The sequence below is a fragment of the Lolium rigidum genome, chromosome 7, assembly GCF_022539505.1.
Source record: "Lolium rigidum isolate FL_2022 chromosome 7, APGP_CSIRO_Lrig_0.1, whole genome shotgun sequence".
NCBI classification, from domain to species: Eukaryota; Viridiplantae; Streptophyta; class Magnoliopsida; order Poales; family Poaceae; genus Lolium; species Lolium rigidum.
The window spans coordinates 146,152,359-146,176,299 of record NC_061514.1 but is presented as its reverse complement, the minus strand read 5'-3'; the positions used below and the strand labels follow the sequence as shown (position 1 = coordinate 146,176,299).

The 23,941-nt window shown below is 45.2% G+C and overlaps 1 protein-coding gene across 1 annotated transcript; it reads left to right on the top strand.

Moving 5' to 3' along the window:
- The first annotated feature begins 19,697 nt into the window (after positions 1 to 19,697).
- On the top strand, positions 19,698 to 22,735 carry LOC124674694 (OVARIAN TUMOR DOMAIN-containing deubiquitinating enzyme 12-like). The gene is made up of 9 exons (XM_047210739.1): positions 19,698 to 19,892; positions 20,070 to 20,143; positions 20,717 to 20,771; positions 20,886 to 20,960; positions 21,212 to 21,285; positions 21,401 to 21,449; positions 21,840 to 21,924; positions 22,199 to 22,255; positions 22,370 to 22,735. The coding sequence occupies exons 1-9, from the start codon at positions 19,725 to 19,727 to the stop codon at positions 22,411 to 22,413; spliced, it is 681 nt and encodes a 226-aa protein (XP_047066695.1). The 5' UTR covers positions 19,698 to 19,724; the 3' UTR covers positions 22,414 to 22,735.
- The last annotated feature ends 1,206 nt before the right edge of the window (positions 22,736 to 23,941 follow it).

Genomic DNA, 23,941 nt, shown 5'->3' with positions numbered 1-23,941 from the left:
AGCTAGTTAAGAGGCTTACTAGGGACTCTTTGTTGTTTACATATCACACATGTATCAATGTTTCGGCTAATACAATTATAGCATGGTATGTAAACATTATCATAAACATAAAGATATATAATAACCATTTATTATTGCCTCTTGGGCATATCTCCAACACCCAAGGCATCCCCTTCTTCATCAACAACATCATCAGGTTCCTCCCCTGAAACTATATTTTTATTCAGTCACATCTTATGTACTTTGCTTGGAGCGTCGATTTGTTTTGTTTTTGTTTTTGTTTGAATAAAATGGATCCTAGCATTCACTGTATGGGAGAGAGACACGCTCCGCTGTTGCATATGGACAAATATGTCCTTAGGCTTTACTCATAATGTTCAAGGCGAAGGTTGAAATTTCTTCGTTAAATTGTTATATGGTTGGAATCGGGAAACGCTACATGTAGTAATTCTAAAATGTCTTGGATAATGTGATACCTTGCAATTGTTGTGCTCATGTTTAAGCTCTTGCATCATATACTTTGCACCCATTAATGAAGAAATACATAGAGCTTGCTAAAATTTGGTTTGCATATTTGGTCTCTCTAAGGTCTAGATAATTTCTAGTATTGAGTTTTGAACAACAAGGAAGACGGTGTAGAGTCTTATAATGTTTACAATATGTATTTTATGTGAGTTTTGCTGCACCGGTTCATCCTTGAGTTTGCTTCAAATAACCTTGCTAGCCTAAACCTTGTATCGAGAGGGAATACTTCTCATGCATCCAAAATCCTTGAGCCAACCACTATGCCATTTGTGTCCACCATACCTACCTACTACATGGTATTTCTCCGCCATTCCAAAGTAAATTGCTTGAGTGCTACCTTTAAAATTCCATCATTCACCTTTGCAATATATAGCTCATGGGACAAAATAGCCTTAAAAACTATTGTGGTATTGAATATGTACTTATGCACTTTATCTCTTATTAAGTTGCTTGTTGTGCGATAACCATGCTTCTGGGGACGCCATCAACTATTCTTTGTTGAATATCATGTGAGTTGCTATGCATGTCCGTCTTGTCTGAAGTAAGAGAGATCTACCACCTTAATGGTTGGAGCATGCATATTGTTAGAGAAGAACATTGGGCCGCTAACTAAAGCCATGAATCATGGTGGAAGTTTCAGTTTTGGACATATATCCTCAATCTCATATGAGAACACTAATTGTTGCCACATGCTTATGCATTAAAGAGGAGTCCATTATCTCGTTGTCCATGTTGTCCCGGTATGGATGTCTAAGTTGAGAATAATCAAAAGCGAGAAATCCAAAATGCGAGCTTTCTCCTTAGACCTTTGTACAGGCGGCATGGAGGTACCCCTTTGTGACACTTGGTTGAAACATGTGTATTGCGATGATCCGGTAGTCCAAGCTGATTAGGACAAGGTGCGGGAACTATTAGTATACTATGCATGAGGCTTGCAACTTGTAAGATATAATTTACATAACTCATATGCTTTACTACTACCGTTGACAAAATTGTTTCATGTTTTCAAAATAAAAGCTCTAGCACAAATATAGCAATCGATGCTTTCCTCTTTGAAGGACCATTCTTTTACTTTTATTGTTGAGTCAGTTTACCTATCTCTCTCCACCTCAAGAAGCAAACACTTGTGTGAACCGTGCATTGATTCCTACATACTTGCATATTGCACTTGTTATATTACTTTACATTGACACTATCCATGAGATATACATGTTATAAGTTGAAAGCAACCGCTGAAACTTAATCTTCCTTTGTGTTGCTTCAATACCTTTACTTTGATTTATTGCTTTATGAGTTAACTCTTATGCAAGACTTATTGATGCTTGTCTTGAAGTACTATTCATGAAAAGTCTTTGCTTTATGATTCATTTGTTTACTCATGTCATTACCATTGTTTTGATCGCTGCATTCATTACATACGTTTACAATAGTATGATCAAGATTATGATGGCATGTCACTCCAGAAATTATCCTTGTTATCGTTTACCTGCTCGGGACGAGCAAAACTAAGCTTGGGGATGCTGATACGTCTCCGACGTATCGATAATTTCTTATGTTCCATGCTACATTATTGATGATATCTACATGTTTTATGCACATTATATGTCGTATTTACGCATTTTCCGGCACTAACCTATTAACAAGATGCCGAAGAGCCAGTTGCTGTTTTCTGCTGTTTTTGGTTTCAGAAATCCTAGTAAGGAAATATTCTCGGAATTGGACGAAATCAACGCCCGTGGTCCTATTTTTGCACGAAGCTTCCGTAAGACCGAGGGGAAAGGAAGTGGGGCCACGAGGCGCCGCCACACTAGGGCGGCGCGGCCCAGGCCCTGGCCGCGCGGCCCTGGTGTGTGGGGCCCTCGTGTGGCCCCCCGCATTGCCCTTCCGCCTACTTAAAGTCTTCGTCGCGAAACCCTCTGTACCAAGAGCCACGATACGGAAAACCTTCCAGAGACGCCGCCGCCGCGAATCCCATCTCGGGGGATTTAGGAGATCGCCTCCGGCACCCTGCCGGAGAGGGGAATCATCTCCCGGAGGACTCTTCATCGCCATGATCGCCTCCGGAGTGATGAGTGAGTAGTTCACCCCTGGACTATGGGTCCATAGCAGTAGCTAGATGGCCGTCTTCTCCTTATGTGCTTCATTGTTGGATCTTGTGAGCTGCCTAACATGATCAAGATCATCTATCTGTAATACTATATGTTGTGTTTGTCGGGATCCGATGGATAGAGAATACTATGTTATGGTGATTATCAATCTATTACCTATGTGTTGTTTATGATCTTGCATGCTCTCCGTTATTAGTAGAGGCTCTGGCCAAGTTTTTGCTCTTAACTCCAAGAGGGAGTATTTATGCTCGATAGTGGGTTCATGCCTCCATTAAATCCGGGACGGTGACGAGAAAGTTCTAAGGTTGTGGATGTGTCGTTGCCACTAGGGATAAAACATTGATGCTATGTCTAAGGATGTAGTTGTTGATTACATTACGCACCATACTTAATGCAATTGTCTGTTGCTTGCAACTTAATACTGGAAGGGGTTCGGATGATAACCTGAAGGTGGTCTTTTTAGGCATAGATGCATGCTGGATAGCGGTCTATGTACTTTGTCGTAATGCCCTAATTAAATCTCACTATATTTATCATACCATGTATATGAATTGTTATGCCCTTTTCTATTTGTCAATTGCCCGATCGTAATTTGTTCACCCAACATGCTTTTATCTTATGGGAGAGACACCTCTAGTGAACTCGTGGACCCCGGTCCTATTCTTTACATCGCATACAATCTCATCGCAATACTTGTTTTACTGTTTACTTCGCAAACAATCATCTTCCACACAATACGTTTAATCCTTTGTTACAGCAAGCCGGTGAGATTGACAACCTCACTGTTTCGTTGGGGCAAAGTACTTTGGTTGTGTTGTGCAGGTTCCACGTTGGCGCCGGAATCCCCTGGTGTTGCGCCGCATTACATTTCGCCGCCATCAACCTTCAACGTGCTTCTTGGCTCCTCCTGGTTCGATAAACCTTGGTTTCTTTCTGAGGGAAAACTTGCTGCTGTGCGCATCATACCTTCCTCTTGGGGTTCCCAACGAACGTGTGAGTTACACGCCATCAGGCAACGTCACCTTCATGATTGCAACAAGCACGGTCCTTGCTCAAAGGAAAGTACTCCTTCAAGGCGTCTTCTTGCATGCCACTCAAACTTAGTAGCTTGGCCTTGGTCTTCTCAAGAGTGGCAATTTCTTCTTCATGATTGCAACATGAAGTCTTCTCCTTGCACAAGCGGTAATACTCATCCAAAGCTTCTTCTTGAAGGGCATTGGCCTCCAAGAGTAATGCATTATGCTTCTTCAAGGATGCAACTTGATCAACAAGCTCGTCACAACATGAGTTCTGGCCTTCATCCACAATCTTCTTAGGAGCTTCCTCTTGAGGGTGATCACATGTCTCGGAGAGAAGCACATACTTACTCTCCAAGGATTTAAAATCCTTGGTGAGAGTAGCAACTTCCTCAAGAAGTGATTTGTCGTCATCCTCAAGAAGAAGCTTCTTCTTCTTGAGCTCACCCATCAAACCAAGAGCATGATCTCGGTCCTTGGTGAGTTGGGAGATGAGAGCGTTGTTGGAGTCTTCGAGGACAATGACACTAGCTTCAAGAGACATACGCAAATCTTGCTCCTCCTCATGAGCTTGAGTGAGAGAGGCAATCCATTTGCCGCCTCCCACTCAAGTCTCTCCTTCTCCTCTATAAGGTCTTGAGCCACACCAAGTTGAGCCATGAGGGCCTCAAAATGGATCTTGGTATCCCCTTGCATGTTAGTGAGAAAAGCATCCAAACCCACAATCTCACGCTTAATGGTGAGACTAGTGGCATCATCAATAGATATGACTTTAGAGGAAGATGTGAGTTTGGAAGGGGATTTTACCTCCGAAGATACCTTTGACATAAGGCAATGGGAGTTGTTGGTGACGCGGTTCTCATTTGGAGAGTCAAAGAGGGAGACGGAGGGAGTGGAAATGGCGATGGCGGGCACTCCCTCTTCCTCCTTGTTCGAACTCTTGTCTTCACGTTCTTCACCTTCATCGGAGGAATACTCCTCACGGATAATGAAAGCTCTAGGCTTCTTGGTGAAGGAGACCTTGGCGTCACCGGGCTTGGAGGAGAACTTGGAGAATCCTTTGGAGAGGGACTTGAACTTGTCCTTGCAGACGAGCCTTCCACCATTGTCTTCCCTTCTCTCAAAGATACAATCCGCGACAAAGTGGCTTTTGTCGCCGCAATTGTAGCACGTTCTCCCCTTTTTCCCTTCCCTTGGGCTCTTGGAGGAATTTCTTGGAGAGTCACGAGGTGAGTATCTTCTTGGTCTTGAGCTTCGTGTCTTGTTTCCATCCCAAAAACTCTTTGCGGCGAGAGCCATGTGCTCATGGTAGTTTGTCTTGAGATCATCTGGACTCCACTCCATGGGATCCTCATCGCTCTCACTTTCTTCATGCTCCCTCATCTTCAAAGCAAGGTTGGGCTTGCGAGTGTTGTGAGCACGAGCAACAAGATCCTCTGCATTCTTCTTAGAGATGTCCGAAGCGATGACTTCACTAAGGACTTCATCGGAGGTCATAGAGCGGAAGGAGGCATTTTGGCGGATGGCCGTCAACTTTACTTCCTCATAAGGGAGGAGAGCGTTGTAGAACTTTCTTTTGATCCAATGGTCATCCACAAAAGTTGCTCCTAGATCCTGCATTTGTACGGCGAGAGCAATGAAGCGCCGGTACATCTCTTCGGGAGATTCTCCTTCAACCATGACGAAGTTCTCGGCCATGTTGTTCACTTCATCGAAACGAGAGCTTTGGATGCTCTCACTTCCGAGGAAGAGCTTGTCGAGCTTATCCCATGCTTCCTGGGCGGTCTTGAGCGAGCGAATGTGGGCGCGGTCCTTGGACGTGACGGCCATGTGGATCATGTTGATGGCGGTGGCGTTGAGTTGGTCATCCACCACTTCTCTTCTAGTCAAGTGATTCGGATCTCGTGGTGAATATCCCTCCTCGATGATGCGCCAAAGCTCGGTGGATGCGCTGCGCACATGAGATCGCATCAAAAATTGCCAATTTTCAAAGCTATTGGATTCAAGTAACGGTGGTGAACCATGAGATAAAATATGAGGCATGGGTATTGGGACATTTATGGTGTAATCACTTGGTGGAGGCACCGCATAATTACCCCCTAGTTGCCCCGCCACCGGTGGTTCATCCTTCCCTTTTGTAGAAGTGCCGGCTTCCCCAAGCTTTTCCTCTTGTTGAGTTTTTGTCGATTGAGCGACAAAATCAATAAGAGGAAATGAAGTAACTTTGGGTGGGGGAACCTCGGCACTTGCATTAGGATCTATGGTGGGGGTTGGTTTTGGAGCTACCAACTCCATCATCATAGCCTTCATTTGGTTAACGATGGACGACTCCAATTTCTTGAGGTCATCCAACGTAGCCGTTGTGCTATTGACGGTAGATGGTGGAGGTGGTAGCTCATCGGGAAGGGACCTATTCTTAACCGCCTCTTGTTCGGCCATTTCTTAGGCGGTAAAGCCCGAGCAAGAAACCTTGCTCTGATACCAATTGAACGGATTGTAGCGAACAAGAGGGGGGTGAATGGGCGCTACGCAATTTTTAGTCTTTTTCAATTTTTGGTGCAACGGAAGATAAAGGTGATAGCTTTAGTGATGGAGATGTTCCTAGTATGATCCTAGGCTAGTGCAACAAGTAAAGGAACCAAGCAACAATAATAAGAATAAGGAGCGGGACAACCAGAGGGCGCGAAGACGAGACGAGGATTTGTTTCCCGCAATTCCTTCCACAAAAGGGAGTACGTCTGCGTTGAGAAGGTGCTACCCTCACACAAGAGCCTAGGCGGCCACACCACGAAGGAAGGTCTCACCTTCTTCCTCAAGAGAGCTCCACAAAGGGGCTCCCTTTTCTCCACTAAGGCACCGGTCAAGGCGGTGGTTCCTTCACAAGGTTAGGGCGAGCTCCACAACACTAGGAGGCTCCCAACACCCTATGGGGCTAGCACAACACCAAGCTAGCATCCATAGGAGCACTTCATCCAAGATCCCACCATAGGAACCCTGCCACCAAGATCCACAAAAGACTAGCACGAATTGGTGAAATCTCTCTTGGTAGAACTATAGATCGGGGCCTCCACCACTCCTCAAAATTTGGGCAAGATTGGTTGGATGTTTTGGGAGATCCTAAATGATTAAGCTCACCAACAATGGAGGAGAGAGAGAAGAGATGAAAACGAGATGGGGAAGAAGGGCCATTTAAATAGCCCCCCCCGAAATCCAACCGTTTTCTGCAGTTTTTGCCTAAGCGGTACTACCGCTTTGGTAAGCGGTACTACCGCTCTGGATTCGAAATCCCCACAGAACTTATCCACGTGGACACATAGCGGTACTACCGCTTGCGGTACCGCTTGAGGTACCGCAATGGTCTCCAGAGCTTACTGGATACCAAGCGGTACCGAAGCGGTATCACAGCGGTACTGCCGTAACTTAAGTTACGGTACTCAAGCGGTACCGAGGCGGTACTACCGCTCTCAAGCGGTACTACCGCTCAAGGTACCGCAAGGGTACCGTACCTTGTTCTGTGGGTCATTTTCTCAGGCAAGTCTCCAGAGCAGTACTGTTGGGTGGTACTAGTAGGGGTAGCGGCACTACCGCTAGTGGTACCGGTAGTACCGGTCTGGCAAAAAATGCTTTCTCCTCTTTTCCTATGCAACCGTATCATCTCGCGAAACACACACAAAACCAGAAAACCTATAAGCTACGCTTCAGTCCTTCGATCTTGACGCGTCTAGCGAGGTCACCGTGCACTTGCAAATCTATCAAAGACACTCTTTGCACACGGTGAGATAATTCAAGTGTTGTCATCAAACACACAAAACACGGGATTTAGACTTTGCTCTTTGAGCTACTCCTTTCGTTTGTTATTTTTTTAAATCCGTCTAAGCGTTGTCGTCTCCCGTTGGAGCCCTCGACTCCTGCATGGTCGCTAACAGTTTTTTCCTAGTTGTTTTCCAGCAGAAGCGTCCAAACAAGCGCTTTGCATTGAAGATGACCTTAGAGCACGTCCAGGGACTCTTATTCTGGCGCGCTAGGATTTCAATCCCGGGCGGTGGGCAGTTGGAACCAGCGATCCTGGCCGACGGGCGCTAATTTACATGCCTAGACACAAATTCTTGCTCCGGTCGCTTGTTGGTTTTTCACTTCAGCGGAACAATTAGGGTATAGGAAAACAAGCGCCTGGAAATTTGGTCGCGTTGGAGCTACAAACTCTTAAGCGGACGCTAGGATCTATTTTCCATGTCTTTCTTCGCTCAATCGTCTGAATAGGCGCCCAGCGTTGGACATGCCCTTATATTAGGACTTGTATTGTCTGTCATATAAAATTTATGTTAGATTTGTCTAAATTTAGATGTATTTATACAGATCGTTGGCTCACAGTCGATTTATCGAGGAACCTAGCAATCGTAGCACGAAGACAACATCGAGATTTGTTAACGCAGTTCGACAACTTGCCTACCCTGGAGGGCATAAATACGGGATTTCCTCCACATTGATACCACTGCACCGGCGGCCTTGGTCGCCGTCACAAGCCGTCGGCTCCTCTTGCGCACCTGCTACTATCAAGTCGTCATAGGTTAGAACATATGGTGCCCATCACATTATATGTGAGGCCTAGGCTACAAGTGTTCGACTCGAACACTACAAATATCATATCCACACATATTACAACTCAGAGTTTAGACGTAACCCAACTCATACACAATATTCGACACAAACACAACAAACTTCACATTGGAGAATATTCTCCGCCACATTGAGTTAGTCTAAACGTCAAACCTCCATGTACTCCGGACTCGAGTTGTCTTTCATGAGCTTCGCTGCTACTCATTGAATCCACGTCACTCCACGTGTAGCCTCTTCTTTCTGCTCAACACCATCACACATCGATCACTGATATGCGTGAAATTTATACAACTTGAAGAAATTCCACCGTCTCCCTTGAGTCACTCTCACAGTCGTCTCATCAACACTTCCGCAGATTCCAATGGCTGACTCCTCTCCATCATTTGACGTCTGTCCCGATAGACTCAGTTACCAACTTGAACTGGTGTTCGCTAACACTGCTTCAGCACCCTTGCACACTTGTTAGACCACATATCCAACCATCAATGTCTTGGTCTTCGCCGCTGTGTCTCGTGCATACCGCACGCCTCGCCGCTATTATCGCGTCGACCATCCGTAATCTTGGCCAACATCCACCTGGTAGCTAACCCACACAACCTCAGGCCCCAATGCAGATCCATCATTCATATCCGACCGATGCCAAGTTCCATGTATCTCTCTTGAACCCTGAGTTCGAGCCAACATGCTTCTAGCCTTCCCGCTGACTAGGCTTCGATTCTCTTGATCCTTACACCGTAGCCCCTCCATCAGCCTGAGCGGAATCCATCAGAATCCAGCTCCACTTTCAACATGACTCCATGGACGGATGATCAGTCCACTCACGCCCCGTTGACTTCAAGCCCTACTTCGTACGCCTCTTGAATCAACACCGCCCCTCAGGCATGCGCCACGTGTTTCCACGCCACAGAATTCGGAAACCATCAGCCATCACGCTCCTACATCGTCGTCGCTGATCCTCACCGTTTTCTGTATCTGTCAGACTGTCCAGCCCGACCCAGTTGAACTCATCGACTGCAACCATGCTCCACCTCGCATCAGCCTAGCACCAACTTGTTACTGTTGTAGGCTCACAATCGATCTCTGAGGAACCAAGCAATCGCAGCACGAAGACGACACCGAGATTTGTTGACGTAGTTCGGCAACTTGCCTACTCTGCAGGGTGCTTCTACTTTTTTAAGTCGTCATAGGTTACAACATGTGATGCCCCTCACATTATATGGGGATGCCTAAGCTACACGTGTTCTACTCGAACACTAAAGTATCCTATTCACATCTATTACAACTCAGAGTTCAACCGTAACCCAACTCGTACACAACATTCGACAGAAACACAACATAGATACATTTAAATTTAAAAAAATATAAGGTAACTTCCGTTGATGGAGGAAATACCTTGTTCTAACAATAAACTTATCATTCATGCTCAACAATATTTTACAGAGACAAATGTGCGCAGAAGTTCGAAAATACATTCCTAAAAACACACTCCTCGGTCACTGTGAGTAGTAGACACACACGTGAAAGAAAACGGTCTAAGAGCAAATTTAATAGTATAGACAACTGTTGACGCTCCTGTGTCGCCTCCTTCCCCCCCCCCCCCCCCCCAAGGTCGCGTGGGGAGGTCCTAAGCTTGTCTGTCGCACTGGTGCCCGTACGACTCGGCTGGGGGCGGAGGTCGGGTCGCCGGCGTGCGAAAACCGGGGCGGTGCCCCCGAACCTCGATGGTGGCGGTTGCGGTCTTCTGGCTAGCGCGGATGGGCACGGTGCGGCCCTGGCTTGATGGGGCGGTGGATCTAGGGCTTCCTAGATCTAAGTAAGAGTGTGACAACGGTTCCCGTGGCCTTGGTCTCCGACGGTGGCCATCGTGGGACGTGTACTTCCGGGGAAGAGTGCGACACATGGGACTCGTGCGACGTTGTGACCGTGGAGGTGGCCCTGGCCCATGTGCGGAGGAGCGATGAGGAGGTCCTGGCCTAGGCATGGTGTTCCCGCCTCATGATGCCGGAGCGGCAGCTCCGGGTGCGTGGTGGTGGTGCTTCCCTGCCTCGGGCTATGGGGCGGCGGCCCCAGGATGGAGGACGGTGTAGGAAACGCCGTGGCGTGAGGTGTCATGGTGGGCTTCCTGCGGCGACGGCAAGCTGCAAGGCGGGCATGGATTCAGCAACATGGGCGTACATGCTTCAATGTCCCGGGCATGGTGAACTCCGCGCAAAAGCACTACATCGACCTCGACCGATGCCAACAATGTCGGCATCCTTGGACATCGCTTCCTCGTTGGAGGCATTGTCGAGGAGCTCCTTCACCTCCCTCGTCGTTTTGAGTCTCGTTTTCTCCAGGTGAAAACCTAAGCTTGATTTCGTTTCTGACATATGAGTAGGTCGTGCTCCAACGGGATGGTCAAAAAAATGCATGCACCATACTTTGTCTAGTGTAGGCGACTCCGCCCTATCCCCCACCCTCTACCCACACACAACACCCTAGGTAACTTTCATGTGTAAGTATGTTACCGGAGATGTCCCTATTCTTTGTTGCTTGCACTACATCAAACAATGATATCATGACTGGTTTCGCAAAAGCTTTCTACATTGTCTGTTACATTATTGATTTTATTCTCATCAACTTGCTACTTATTGTGTGTCTGATCCCGTGAGATTGGGATGGTGTGCCCTGTGCCCATAATAAGAAGGAAAAATAACCAAGACATATGGCTACCGCGGTATCGAGTGAAAGAATGAGATACAGTATAAGATAAGAAAACTATCAAGCCAAAGAAGAAGCTGGTAAAGAAAGAAGTCCATATTAAGACCTAGACTTTGGACGCCGTCAGATATGATCGCGTTCCATCATCGCTACCCATGCTGCGACTCCTATACTGGACGCCGTCAACTCGGGCTTAACCAGAGATCGGCAGACTGAGACCAATCATTTGTGTTACTGAAAATAAATAAAAGTAGCCAACCATCACGAAAGCACAAAGTTTGACTTTGTTGAGTGTCCGCTGGCTGGTTTATCGCCGCTGACTTGTTTAACTCCGCGTTGCAAACATGAGACCGACGACCGGAACAGAAGAGCGGTGCTGTGCGCTAGCATACGTTGAATTGGTTGATCAATCAATTTTATCTTCAAAAAATCTGAAGAACAGGTGGTGTCCTTTTCGTATCTAGGCGTGGCGTGGCTTCACGCTGTGTGCCCATCCAGATTGCAGGATACGGTCGGCAAGTAGCGCACGTGCACGCTGTTTAACATTTCGGCTGCCTTGCCGAACGGAATGGGTCCGACTCTTCTGGAACGCCGAGCTATACCACCCATGACGGGATCATCATCGGGCGCCCTACTTGTGGCGCCAGTAACCACATGCTTCATTTTTTTCGAATTAAAGGGCTCTCTCCCTGATTTCTTAAAATAAAACCATGGGAAGACCATCCAATTTTTACAACCACCCCTCCTCGCTCTCAGACTCTCGCTGAGAGAAGTTAATGACATGAAACTACCACTTTACCATTGGAATTTACCAAAAATCACCACTCTACGTTCACGGAACAAAAAAAAAAAAAAACTACCAAATTTACCAAGAACCGTCACTTTACGCCGCGCTCCTGATCCGGTCACCCGCGGGCGCCACCACCACCGTAGAATGCCGACGCTGCACTCCTGCTCCACTCACGCATGGGCGCTGCCGAGGGCTGCAGAACAGCCTGCTTGTGCTGCCCGCCGTGCTCATGCACGCATGCACTGGCGTAGCGATGTACAACTCATGGTGGGGGGGGGGGGGGCACCGCCCCCCAGCTTTTAGAAAATTAGTGAAGGAATTTTTTTTACATGGCTTGTAGTAGATTTATTTTTAGCATTTTGCCCATTCAGATCATGAAGTTTTGTGATTTGCCCCCAGATATTTTAGCAAGCTCCGCCACTGCGCGCATGGTCGTGCCCATCAGACCGTCTTCCTCCCTTCATGAACAATTGCTCTTTCTCTAGGTTGGTCAACAACAATGATGGAATTTTGAACATGTTTTGTGCTACATGCTTGCAATATTATCCCATTAATGCAACCAAAATGTTGAATACTTGCTCTTTCCAATGCTTGGTTTGCAATGATGCTAACATGCTTGTGAATGAGATTGCCCCCATAGCTCTCTCACCTTTTGGAGACTTTGCATATATCCATGTTGAGCATGTTCCTAAGTTTTCCCCGCATATTCACCATGTGTATTATATATGCCCGATGTGCAGCTGCACGCCTGGCCATGCCCACCGTGACACCACACGCCTAGCCGTGCCCGTTGTGCCGCCACGTGCTTGGCCGTACCGCCGGACCTGCAATTTCTCGGGGTAGAGAGAGAGGACAAAGAGAGACGAGCGGCGGACGACGTACCTCGCTGGAGTGCGGCGTCGGTGGGGTTATGGTGGTCTTCGGCGTGGTCGAGACAGGGAAGAGAACATCTTTTATTCTTTTAGATTTTTTTATTTTTTAATTGGGCTGACAAGTGGGCCATTAGTCCACATCAGCAAGTTCATTATGTTATTTCCACGTCATCACTTACAACGGTCCCCACGGGTCAGAAATGGTATCAATTCTCAATCAATTCGTATTTAGTGTTTTTTTTGTGCCAAAAACCTAATAAAATCTGGTGGTTTTTGTTTCAAAAACGTAAAATGGTGGTCTTTAGTAAATTTCAACTATAAAATAGTGGTTTTATGCTATTAGCTCCGCTGAGAGAGACAACACCTAAACTTGTCCAAACATTAACATCTTCTGGAGCTAAGGCCATTTCGGAACAAAAAAAAAAGATCCCATTTCGAAAAAAACTGAAGCTAAGGACCCCAAACTACAACTCTTAAGCATTATACACAAACCAAAACCTAAAACCAAGTAAGAAGCCCGCAAACTGAAATTTACAGCCAAACTACCAAGTAACTATTACAAGGACCAAGATCTTTATTTCCTCCACAGACTGTTTTCTGCAACTATCTTCACACCCTCTCGCTGCTTGTCATTTGTCAACGATGCCCATCCAGCCGCTGCGCCGCATTACAATGTTCCTGGCGCGATCTTGTTTTCCGCAACATAGACCAAGACTCTATGCAGTGAGAAATGATGTACACGACTACATATGGATCACGTGGGTAGACAAACACAACTGCATTTCTAAGGGCATCTCCAGCGACACGACCGTTTGCGTCCGCTTTGACCGTAAATGCGTCTGGCACCCTCTCCAGTGGCGCGACGTAAAGTGACCGGACCGTCCGCGGAGACGCAAACCTGACCCAAATATGCGTCAGGTTTGCGTCTCGGCGGACGCTGCGCGGACGCTTGGAGCGTCCGCTCGCTTCCCCACGGGCCCTCATGGCAGCGACTTAGGTTCGATCGGCCTCGAATTCACAATGCGCGCCGGTGTGGCAACCGCCGCAATGGAGCGCCGAACCGCCGCGGAAGAGCAACCGCCGGCCTCTTCGTTATACGCGCCGCCGTTAATCCGCGCACATTATAACCCCCGCGTGTACGGTAATTCAAGTTCAACCGCCTCCTTCTTCTTCCTCTTGTTCTTCTTCTCCAACATCGGCACGCCATGAGCGACTACACGCTGCCGTCCGACTCGGAGAGTGAGGGGAAGTCGCCAGGATTTCTGCATTGGTGGGAATCCCCTGCGACGCCAAGCGATCCGGGCTCCACGGCCAGCGACCCTGCCTCCACACCGAGTGAGGACGACGACGATGGAGGCGCCAATGGCAGCGAAGGCCAGGAGGAGGACGGAGGAGGCGCTGCCAGCGACGCCGAGGAGGGCCAGGACGAGGAGGAGGGCCAGGAGGAGGAGGAGGAGGACGCCATTGTAAGGGTATATTGCCCCTATGTGTGGTTTTGGTAATTAATGACAACCCCTATGGACTAATGTTTTCATTAAGTTTATATGAAGGAATATTCCATAGGTACTACTTGTACTCCATGTGTTGGATTCAAGTATGGATGCCATGAAGATAAAGGTATACTTTGTGTATTGGCATCAAGATCATCGGTATAAAGATATATATGTGATATGATCAAGAAGAAGAAATGAAGATGGAGTTCTTATGTGGAACTCAATATTAGCCATGCTCTATCTTATGTGAGTATGAGAAGATACAAGGTTGAGTTGGGCAAGTTCAAGATGAGCATCTTGAGTGGATCACATGCTTGAAGCTTGCTGTCCATTTGGTGATAATGGACATGTGAAGATGTGCATCAATGGAGCTTTCCCATCATAGTGTATGGGGGAGCATTTGTGAGTCTTCACAAAGCAACATTGATCAAGTGAGGCATTCCGGCTTGTGTAGAGCTTGAAGAGTTATCATCAAGATCAAGCGGGATGCGCAAGGCAAAGGTATGACCTTGATAGGTTTTCCTTTTACCGGTCTCAAGGTGGTTGATGGGAGACCGGATTATAGGATACATAGCCGCACTATTAAGAGGGGCTTTCGGTTGGGTAACTTGATCACATCGTCTTAGGGAGCTCAATCCTTTGCATACTTTGCATATCCTTATTGCTTCTTGGTGTTTATCTGTGTGAGATTCTGGAGCTTGTTGCTAGCTTTACAACAAGCCCAAGTTCATCGAAAACGAAATCCGCATACATCTTCTATTGCGTTTTCGAGATTGGACGTCTTCACCGTTTCTTGACGGTGGGAGACTCCCTCTCTAAAATCATCTAAAATGTTCTGAGAGGAGTCTCCATATTTCCTGCCTCTTTCACTTGTCTTTTTCCCCAACGGTTTTATTTGCTCCCATGCTATAAATAGCTCTTCTTCCACCTTGAGCAACCTACTTCTTCCCTTTCTCTCACCTCCATTGTTGCATTTGAAGAAGTTGCTCTCTCTCTTGTCCCCCCCCCCCATGATTCTTGCTCATTCTTGAGGGATCTAAGAGAGGAGATCTAGATCTACACTTCCACCAAACCATTTCTTCTCTAAGTGAGGGGAACTCTTGGGATCTAGATCTTGGAGTCTTTTGTTGACTTTCCCCATTGTTCTTCCTCTCCAATCTCATCCTAGCATTTGTTGTTTGGGTGGGATTTGAGAGTGAAAGACTTGAACACCTCTAGTGTTCTTGCTTTGCATCATTGCATAGTGTTGAGCTCTCCACCACGATTAGTTCGAGTGAGAGACCGTGAGCTTGTTACTCTTGGAGGGAGACCTCCTAGTTGGCTTGGTGATTGGTGCTCCGGTGATCTCTTCAAGAAGATTGTGAAGAGGCCCGGGCTTTTCCTTCGTGGAGCTTGTGAAGTGGTTGTGGAGCTTGCCATCTCCGGAGCGGAGGAAAAGCTAACCATAAGGAAAGGGCCATTATCCTTCGTGGGTGTGGTTCGGAGAATAGGGTGAGCCTTCGTGGCGCGGGGAATCCTTCGTGGGACCTCCACTCCTCCAAACGTGACGTACCTTGTTGCAAAGCAAGGGAACACGGGAATACATCCTCGTCTCCGCGTGCCTCGGTTATTTCTATACCCGAGCTCTCTTTCCTTGTGATAGCCATCGTGCTTGAAGTACATATATCTTGCTATCACTTGTGCTACATATATCTTGTGCCTATCTTGCTTAGCTCTAGTTGCCATTGTTACACTTAGTTGAGCTTAGCATATTTAGGGTTTGTGCTTATAAACTAAACGCTAGTTTAATTCCGCATTCTTACAAGACAAATCCGCAAGAGTTTGTAATTGCCTATTCACCCCCCTCTAGGCGACATCTCGATCTTTCAGCCATTTCTTCCAGTTTCAACTCCTCGACGGGCGCTCCGTCCTCCTGTTCCGACGAGGAGGTGACAAGCAAGAGGCGCAGGAGTTTCGACGACCAGGCAGGGCCTTCTAACAAGAAGGCCAAAAAGTAGTTTTCATTATATGTTTTTAAATTTCTTCTTCTTTGTATGTTAAATATGTTTGAAACTAGTCGATTCAAGTATCCGGTTAATTGTTTAGGCTAATCTATTCGATTGGACCAACATGATATCATTGTGTGTACAATTTTTACGCGTTTCAAACTTGATCATTCAACAAAATTGAAAAGAAGTAGCACCAAAAAAAACTTGCATCTCCAAAATGCGTCGGCCCGCTGGAGGTAGCCCCCGACGCAAACGGACATTTGGCCCCTCGCGGTCATTTTGGCGTCCGCCTAGCGACGCAAACGGACGCCAGCGGGCGTCCGAAATGCGTCGCGCCGCTGGAGATGCCCTGACGGTCCAAGTCGACCAAATAACTGCAGTAACACCCACGACAATAATACTTTTAAATTTACCTGGGACAGCCATGACCGGGTCACTCAAATCCTGGAAATGCACAGGGACTTCTACCATGTCAGTCTCACATTTAACTGCATTTCAAATATACTTGCCTAATTTACACTCAAAGAAAATGTGATATAAAGTCTCCAACAGTCCAACTCAATCTATTAATAACCATCAATAGTAGTACAACTTAATTTAAAAATAACAAAAAATTACAAGTATGTTTTTTTATTACCTAGCGACGACTACATACGCGAGCGAAAGGCGTGCCACCGTCCTTGCCTCTTCATTACCTGAGCCGGTCAAAGCTTGTCGTAGTAGAGCTTATTGAAGTAGACAAATGAGAAGTTGTTGTGCGAAGACCCTAAAAGACCAGAGCGTTAGAGCAGCAACGTCGCCAAAGATAACAACCGTGGATCGAAAACATTGACCTAAAACTACATCAACAAATACGAAAACCGATCAGATCGCAGGAGATCTATCGGGCACACGACTCCACACGTCCTCCGTCGATGCAAGACACACCACATCCATTCTCATTTCTGAGCTAGGAGAAGCGAAAACATGACAAGGCTCGTGTTTACTACTTTCTCCGGGCCTAAATACTTGTCGCAGAATTAGGTCAACTGTAGGCTAAAATGTGTTTTGATAAATACGACGCGTGAGAAGTATTTAAAGCAGGAGGGCTAAAATGTGTTTAGATAAACTGGCAAATTTGCGGAACTAACGTTCAGAAATTTCGACCTGTCAAAACGGTTTTTTAAAACTTAAAGAGATAATTTATTCCCCTTTATATGCTCATCTGCCACATTTTTGCTTCGGTGTCCCCCCGTTGGTTGAAACTGTGGTGAACCGAAACATATGAATGACCAAAATCTGTTCTTAGCTCTTCGTAACCAGCGGCGCAATGATTAAAAGTGAATAAAAGGACATAAGTATAAGCCCTAGAGTAGCTCGTACGGTCGGTTTAAGTCTATGCTGCTCAGTGGTTGACACGTAGACACCCATTGGTAAAATATTTTGTCAGCTACATTGGTTGGTAGGAACATTAAGTACACCTAATATATCTATACGAGGATATATAGAGCTTGACATGCATGCCCCTTCAAATTTTGGTGAGAGGGACACCGAATCAAGCCTCGAGCTGGCAAAAAGCGACTGGAACAGTCAAACTCCTCTTATGGAAGCAAAATTTCCAATTGCACGTACGCTTGGCCAAGCTGACCAATGCGTGTGGCCTACTTGTCAGGCAGACAAAAAAAGCTGGGCCCTGATGGGATGGTGGTTAGGCTGCCGTACGCGTAAGAAAACGCGGCAGCGAATCGCAACTGAAGCAACCAGAATCGGCGTCGGCGTCCCCTTTTAAATCGCAGCTCGTACTTACTTGCTCCAACAAGAACCAAAAAGGGGGGAAGCCGTCTCCCTCCCTCATCAATCCGCGTCCCCTTTCCGTTTCTTCCATTCCACCTCACCTCCCTTCCCCCCGAAATAAATAAGGTACGCGCCCCCACCGGAAAGCAAAAGCCTCCGCCCTCGCGCCCCCGCCGAATTCACACCAGACCCATCCTGCCGCAGGTATGCTCCCCTGCCGCTCCCTGATTTCCTTACCTTGCTTTGGGGATTTCTCTGTGCGGTGGTAGTAGGAGAGGAAAGCTCGAATCGCGTTCGGGCGCGGAATGGATCTTTTTTTTTGTTGGAAGAAATTACGGGGGCGGGATCGATTAGCGCGGGCCGCCGGGGTTGGGGAGTTGCTAGGGATCTTGCCAATCCGTCCAGTACAACGGGTAGAGGTAGGGAGGTTGCGTTTGCTCCCGATTGGGGAATGTCTGCCGAACAAAGGTAGCTTCTTCAGTTGTTCTACGAGCAAACTGATGCTCCCAGGTGATAATAGTCTATGCAGTTCCTCGCTCCGATTTTCGGTGGTTGGGAGTCGGCCACAATCAATGCCCAAATGCAGAGTCAACGATTTGTTTTCGGTGTGATTGAACAGCCTGACTGTGTTAGTTGCAATTGGAAACCCTGAAGATTCTGGGCGGGAGTATCCATAGGTAGGCAGGACCCATTTTGCCATCTCACTAGGCTAATTGTAGCCCCCTTCTAGTCGACAGAGGAAATTCTCTTGGATTCTAGAAACGAATGCAGATGCCTTCAGGACTAGGAACAGCTAGCAGTGAAGTTAGTTCGGTTCTTCAGACGGGGATACTCTCTCCCGATAATTGCCATGGCAATGAGAATAGCGACCCAATTTGCTCCTGTGTAATCAGGACTCCGCTTGCTTCTACCTCAACATGATCCATGCCCATACTACACACACATCATTATATATCAAATATCTTGCACACATTATGCAGATATATAAAGTGGATTATTCAGCGGAAGTGGACAAGTAGTTACACCTTACATCATACATAGGATCCTAGATATATGACCTATTGATATGTGGCTTTTCCTTCAACTTATCTGGGCAATTTTTCATTTGGTTTGCTACAACTGAGTGTGTGCTGTATGTAAACAAGGATACATTTACATCAAATGATTGTCCAATTCATTATTCGTCATTCTCAATAAACAAAGATAATTTTAGCAAATGCACTGTTTTTTTTTTTGAAAGCTGCAAATGCACTGTTTGCAGTAAACTAATAACTAGGATCGCATGGAGAATCGCAACCTCTTTATGGAGGTCTCTACACGGTTGGAGGACACGGCGAAGGACTTTATTATCCAATATGGGTGGCAGCATAATCTCAGGATTGGTCCTTAGCAATCTTTTGAGTTCTTGCGTATACACACCATGTTTTTCGTTTGTTGTTTCCTTTTTCTAGACTTTTGGTGGATTTTGGTATGCGGCTGTGTGCATCCTAGTTATGCAGAGGCCGGGTGTAATGCTTAAATATTTTAAGTAATAAAGCGTCCATTATCGAAAAACTAATAGTTAGAGGCTCCCCTCATGTTCCCTTCACTTAGTATATGGTTTACGAAATAAAGTCTTGCTTTATGATTTTATATTCCTGTAGATTGTATATATTTCCTGTAATTATTTATTTGCTAAGCGCTCATAAATTTCATTTGCCGTTTTCCATGCCCTGCATATGTTTCATTTTTTGTTGTCTATGACATCTGAATTTCTATGTTCTACCAGCACATTTCGTGAACATTATTGTAAAATATATTTTTTCCTTTTTTTTTCTTATTATTTTTACCTATAGGTTGCAGATGACGCATAGGTTTCCAAATGAAGGTGCCTCATCCAGCTCTACCTCTGCGAGCAGCCAGAGAAGCGAGACCGATGATGACAAAATGATTGCGATGCTTCTTGAAGAAGAATATGCCAATCTTGATGGTGCTATGGCCAAGCGTCTTACAAATTTAACATCTATTCCTGTAAGCCGTTGCATGCATGTTCTGTTCTGTTCTATTTATTTCTGTTTTCCGTTCCTTTGCTAGTAAGTACCGTTGATTTGTTTGTTTTGCACCCTTATGTTTTTCTCTACTCTATGGTATGATATTGGTTAAAAAATGAATTTCTACCTGACACTCCCTTCCTTTGGCGCTTTACAGCATGTTCCCCGGATCAACACATACTTCCCGACGTATAGTGATGCCACTATGGATCATCACCGCCTTCACGATAGGTAACTTTTAATAATTTTTTATATATGATTTAATCTAGTACAGTTTTTACTTCTGCCTCTTGCAAAGCTAGGCTTCATTTTTAGCGTAGAAAGTACTGCTATATATCGCCTTCAGTGGAAGAGGACCAGAGGTATTAATGTTTCATGCATGTCGGATGGCTACATGCTTTCTTATCAGTCTTTTGGCAAACATTTTGACACATATTAAGAGTCCAGAGTTGGTAGCTATACAAGTCCATAGAAATTTATTCTTGCATTAGTCAATAGAAGTTGACCCAAAAGCTAGAAGCATGATTTTTTGATCTGAGCCTGACATTTGGGACTCTATGAAAGACATCCAGAGGACATAGGGAAAACTTTGGCACATCGTTCGGATTGTGCATCTAAATCATATCTTGCTTTTATTTTTTACGTTTCAAATAAATGGTATATCTACATACTGAAACAGTTTTAGCGTGTACTCTGGTGCACACTCCAGAATCTGCTTAAGCTGACCTGGAATCACTTACCCACCTGTTTCATTGAATAATATCGTTCTTCATGTATTTCTTAATTCAAGAGTTTTTTTATTAGGTTAAATGCATATGGCTTGCTTGAAGTGAGGGTATCAGGTGATGGCAATTGTCAGGTTCGTGTTTTTTTTTTCTGAAGCAGAATTCTATTAACTTAATGAAATTACATTACCTCTTGAAGTTCTTGCCCATATGTTCATCTGATGATGCATCTATTTATTGTTTTGTAGTTCCGTGCACTCTCAGACCAGCTATATCGATCACCCGAGCATCACAAGCATGTTCGTAAAGAAATAGTGAAGCAGGTATGTTGGTCACCAGGGCATATCAGAAATACCACTGTTCAGTATATGTTACTTGCTCGTATGGCTACACTGGCACTTCTTCCTTCTATACCTCAACACATGCATTTTCACCTTTTCCATGAACCTTTTTCTGATTTATACTTTTTCTTCTTCATGTGAGCTATAGATAAGCGGATTTTCATCGCTAGGCTATAGATTAATTAATTCTGTTTACAGAGACTTGAATGCTCCCTTTTTTATTTCTTCTGCAGCTCAAGGCATGTAACTCCTTGTATGAAGGCCATGTCCCAATGAAATATAAACACTACTGCAAGAAGATGAAAAAGTACGCACTTACGTGGGCCTGATTTTGCCGCGGAGTACTTTGATGGAAACAGTTCATTCTTGTGATTCTGTACTTAGTTATTACTGTCACTGAAGTGAAATCTCATATTTTCCAGATCCGGTGAGTGGGGAGACCATGTCACACTACAAGCAGCTGCTGATAAGGTTAATTCTATTTCACACGCAATGTTTCCATCATGTCCCTGCTGAAACTTTACCCATTTGCCTGCAGTGTTGCAAGATTTTCTTCCTGTTATATTTGATCAATTTTCCAATTTGTTTTTCATTGTAGACTAACATATTTTGTCAATGTCAGAACTACTTAATATAATTTTAATTATACCATAATCTTAAAGGCCTCTTAATCTCTCGTGTTATTACTTTCTTTGTGCATTACATGTCATATTTATACTTGTGCGGCACTAGAAGTTCTATACATTAGTTGAATATATACTACCATAGTTTTGTACTCTTATATGGAATTAGATGTTCACATCTTGACAAGTTGAGCCCCTTGAGAAACAAGACACCTAATGTTTCTCGTTGCTTCTGCAGTTTGCTGCGAAAATATGTCTTCTAACATCATTCAGAGATACCTGTTTTGTTGAAATTGTTCCACAATATCAGGCTCCACAGAGAGGTAACGTTTTGGCCTGTGTCAAGGAACAACAAATATTTTGCTTAAAAAAACATTAGTTGCGAATGCTACTATTTTTCGCTATATACTTGCACTTGCTGCTTCAGCATATTATTTCCCTCACTAGATGTGTTGCACGCAATTTGCAAATAAATAAATATCTGTTGTGCGCATGCTTATTCATATATTATCTTTCATTACTGCATAAATATAGATTAAAGCAAACAAATAAATAACTGGTTGTGATTGCTCATGTTGACGCTGCATGTTTTTTCAGAGCTCTGGCTAAGTTTCTGGTCCGAAATTCACTACAACTCACTGTATGATGCTCGAGGTGAGAACCGCAATGCCCTTAGCTTCTTTAACCATGGATCTGTGATGCATTAGTCTGTTCGTCTGATTCTATTGTATATATTTTCTTAAGAGGAAATTACTTGTTGTGTTGCAGTCCCAAGCCAATACAAGCCTAAAAGGAAGCACTGGTTTTTTTAGATCCACTTGCTGCTTCAGGCTTTGGATTTTGTTGCATGGCCTTCTCGACACGACATCCTCATGTAGAGCGGACACCCCCTCTGTGTCCTTCTCCACTGAAGGTGTGAATCGTGGGTCTGTTGGATGCCACTCTTTGGGGCGGTACTATACAACATCAGATATAGCTCAATACTGAATTTGAGGTTGCTTGTAAATAGATGCCTACACTGACATACAGATTGATTGTACAAATGTTTGTTCATTGTTACATTTGTATACGGTGCTACTCCATGTAATTCATTCACTTCATTTATGGGAACAATTCGTTTTAGGTTAAAATTTTCAGACTGGATGTCCATCGTAAGTACTCAGTGCCTGAATTACATATGCATATATGGGACAGCAGTTGCAAACTCTGCTTTGTTCAATGCTAAACGCTTGTTGAGGCGCTTGAGAAGAAAAATGTCCGGCAAATTAATCCTGGTGTCTAGGCTGCTCCAACGCTGGATGCTAATTACAGAGGGCAAACTGTATTTTTTCTGCCAACACATGCTGGTCCGCGTACAGAAAAAAGGCTAAGCGCCCGCTGCAAGATTTTGTGCCGACGCAAAGGCTTAGCGCTAGGATTTAACAGCTCAACTGCTACTCGGCCGGGAAAATTTTCCTGGCGCCTCTCTACTAGCGTCCGCAGTGTACATGCGCTATTTTTGCTTCAGTGGTGTTTACAGCTAAATATTCTCTCCACTCGCCCATAATTTCTGTCTGCCAAAGCCTTATGGTGTCTCTGATTTTAGCCCACGCTCACCCGGCCAAAATGTTGTCTAGCCAATAGTTTGCATGAAGCATTGGTCGCCCAAGATTTTGGCTAATGCCGCAAAAAGGCAAACTAGAGTTTGCAAACGGACAAAGGCAAGGGGAAAAAACTAGCCATGATCCAAACAAGATCCGAAGTATACATTGGACACAAATGACAAACCAAACATACTCTTAGCCTCCTGCCTTGCACACACACGCTACCCTCGACCCGTTGTCTGCCTAGATACATGCCTGAGCCTCCGCCTACGCCGTGCCCAGGTGTGAGATGCGTGCGATGCGATGCGGTTTGGTCGGTTTGACCGGTTCCAGCCCATCTCAAACCAGTAAAGAGTATTTTATTTCGACGAGGGAGTAAAAATGACAGAAATGCTAATAAGGGACACTAGCCGTATTTCATGGTGTTGAGCTGTCTCACTTCACCCGTTCCCATTTTCTAGTTGTTGGCTGGGCCTTTCTAGTTCACGAGCTTGCTATTGTTTGTATTTTGTTGGGCTATAGGGAGGCATGCTGCTATTTCTTCTTTCATTCTTTTCTCAAACAATGTCAAAAAAGGACACTATAAAATGGGATATACTCCCTCCGTTTCATTCTGTAGTGCCTATTGTTTTTTGGCACGGAAATTAGCGCAAGAGTATTTTTTACACAAGACCCCCTAGCTGAACGATTTGAGATCAACGTAAAATTTGGGAAATCCGTATCTTCCTAACTTACCATAACAAATCCCACAAATCTC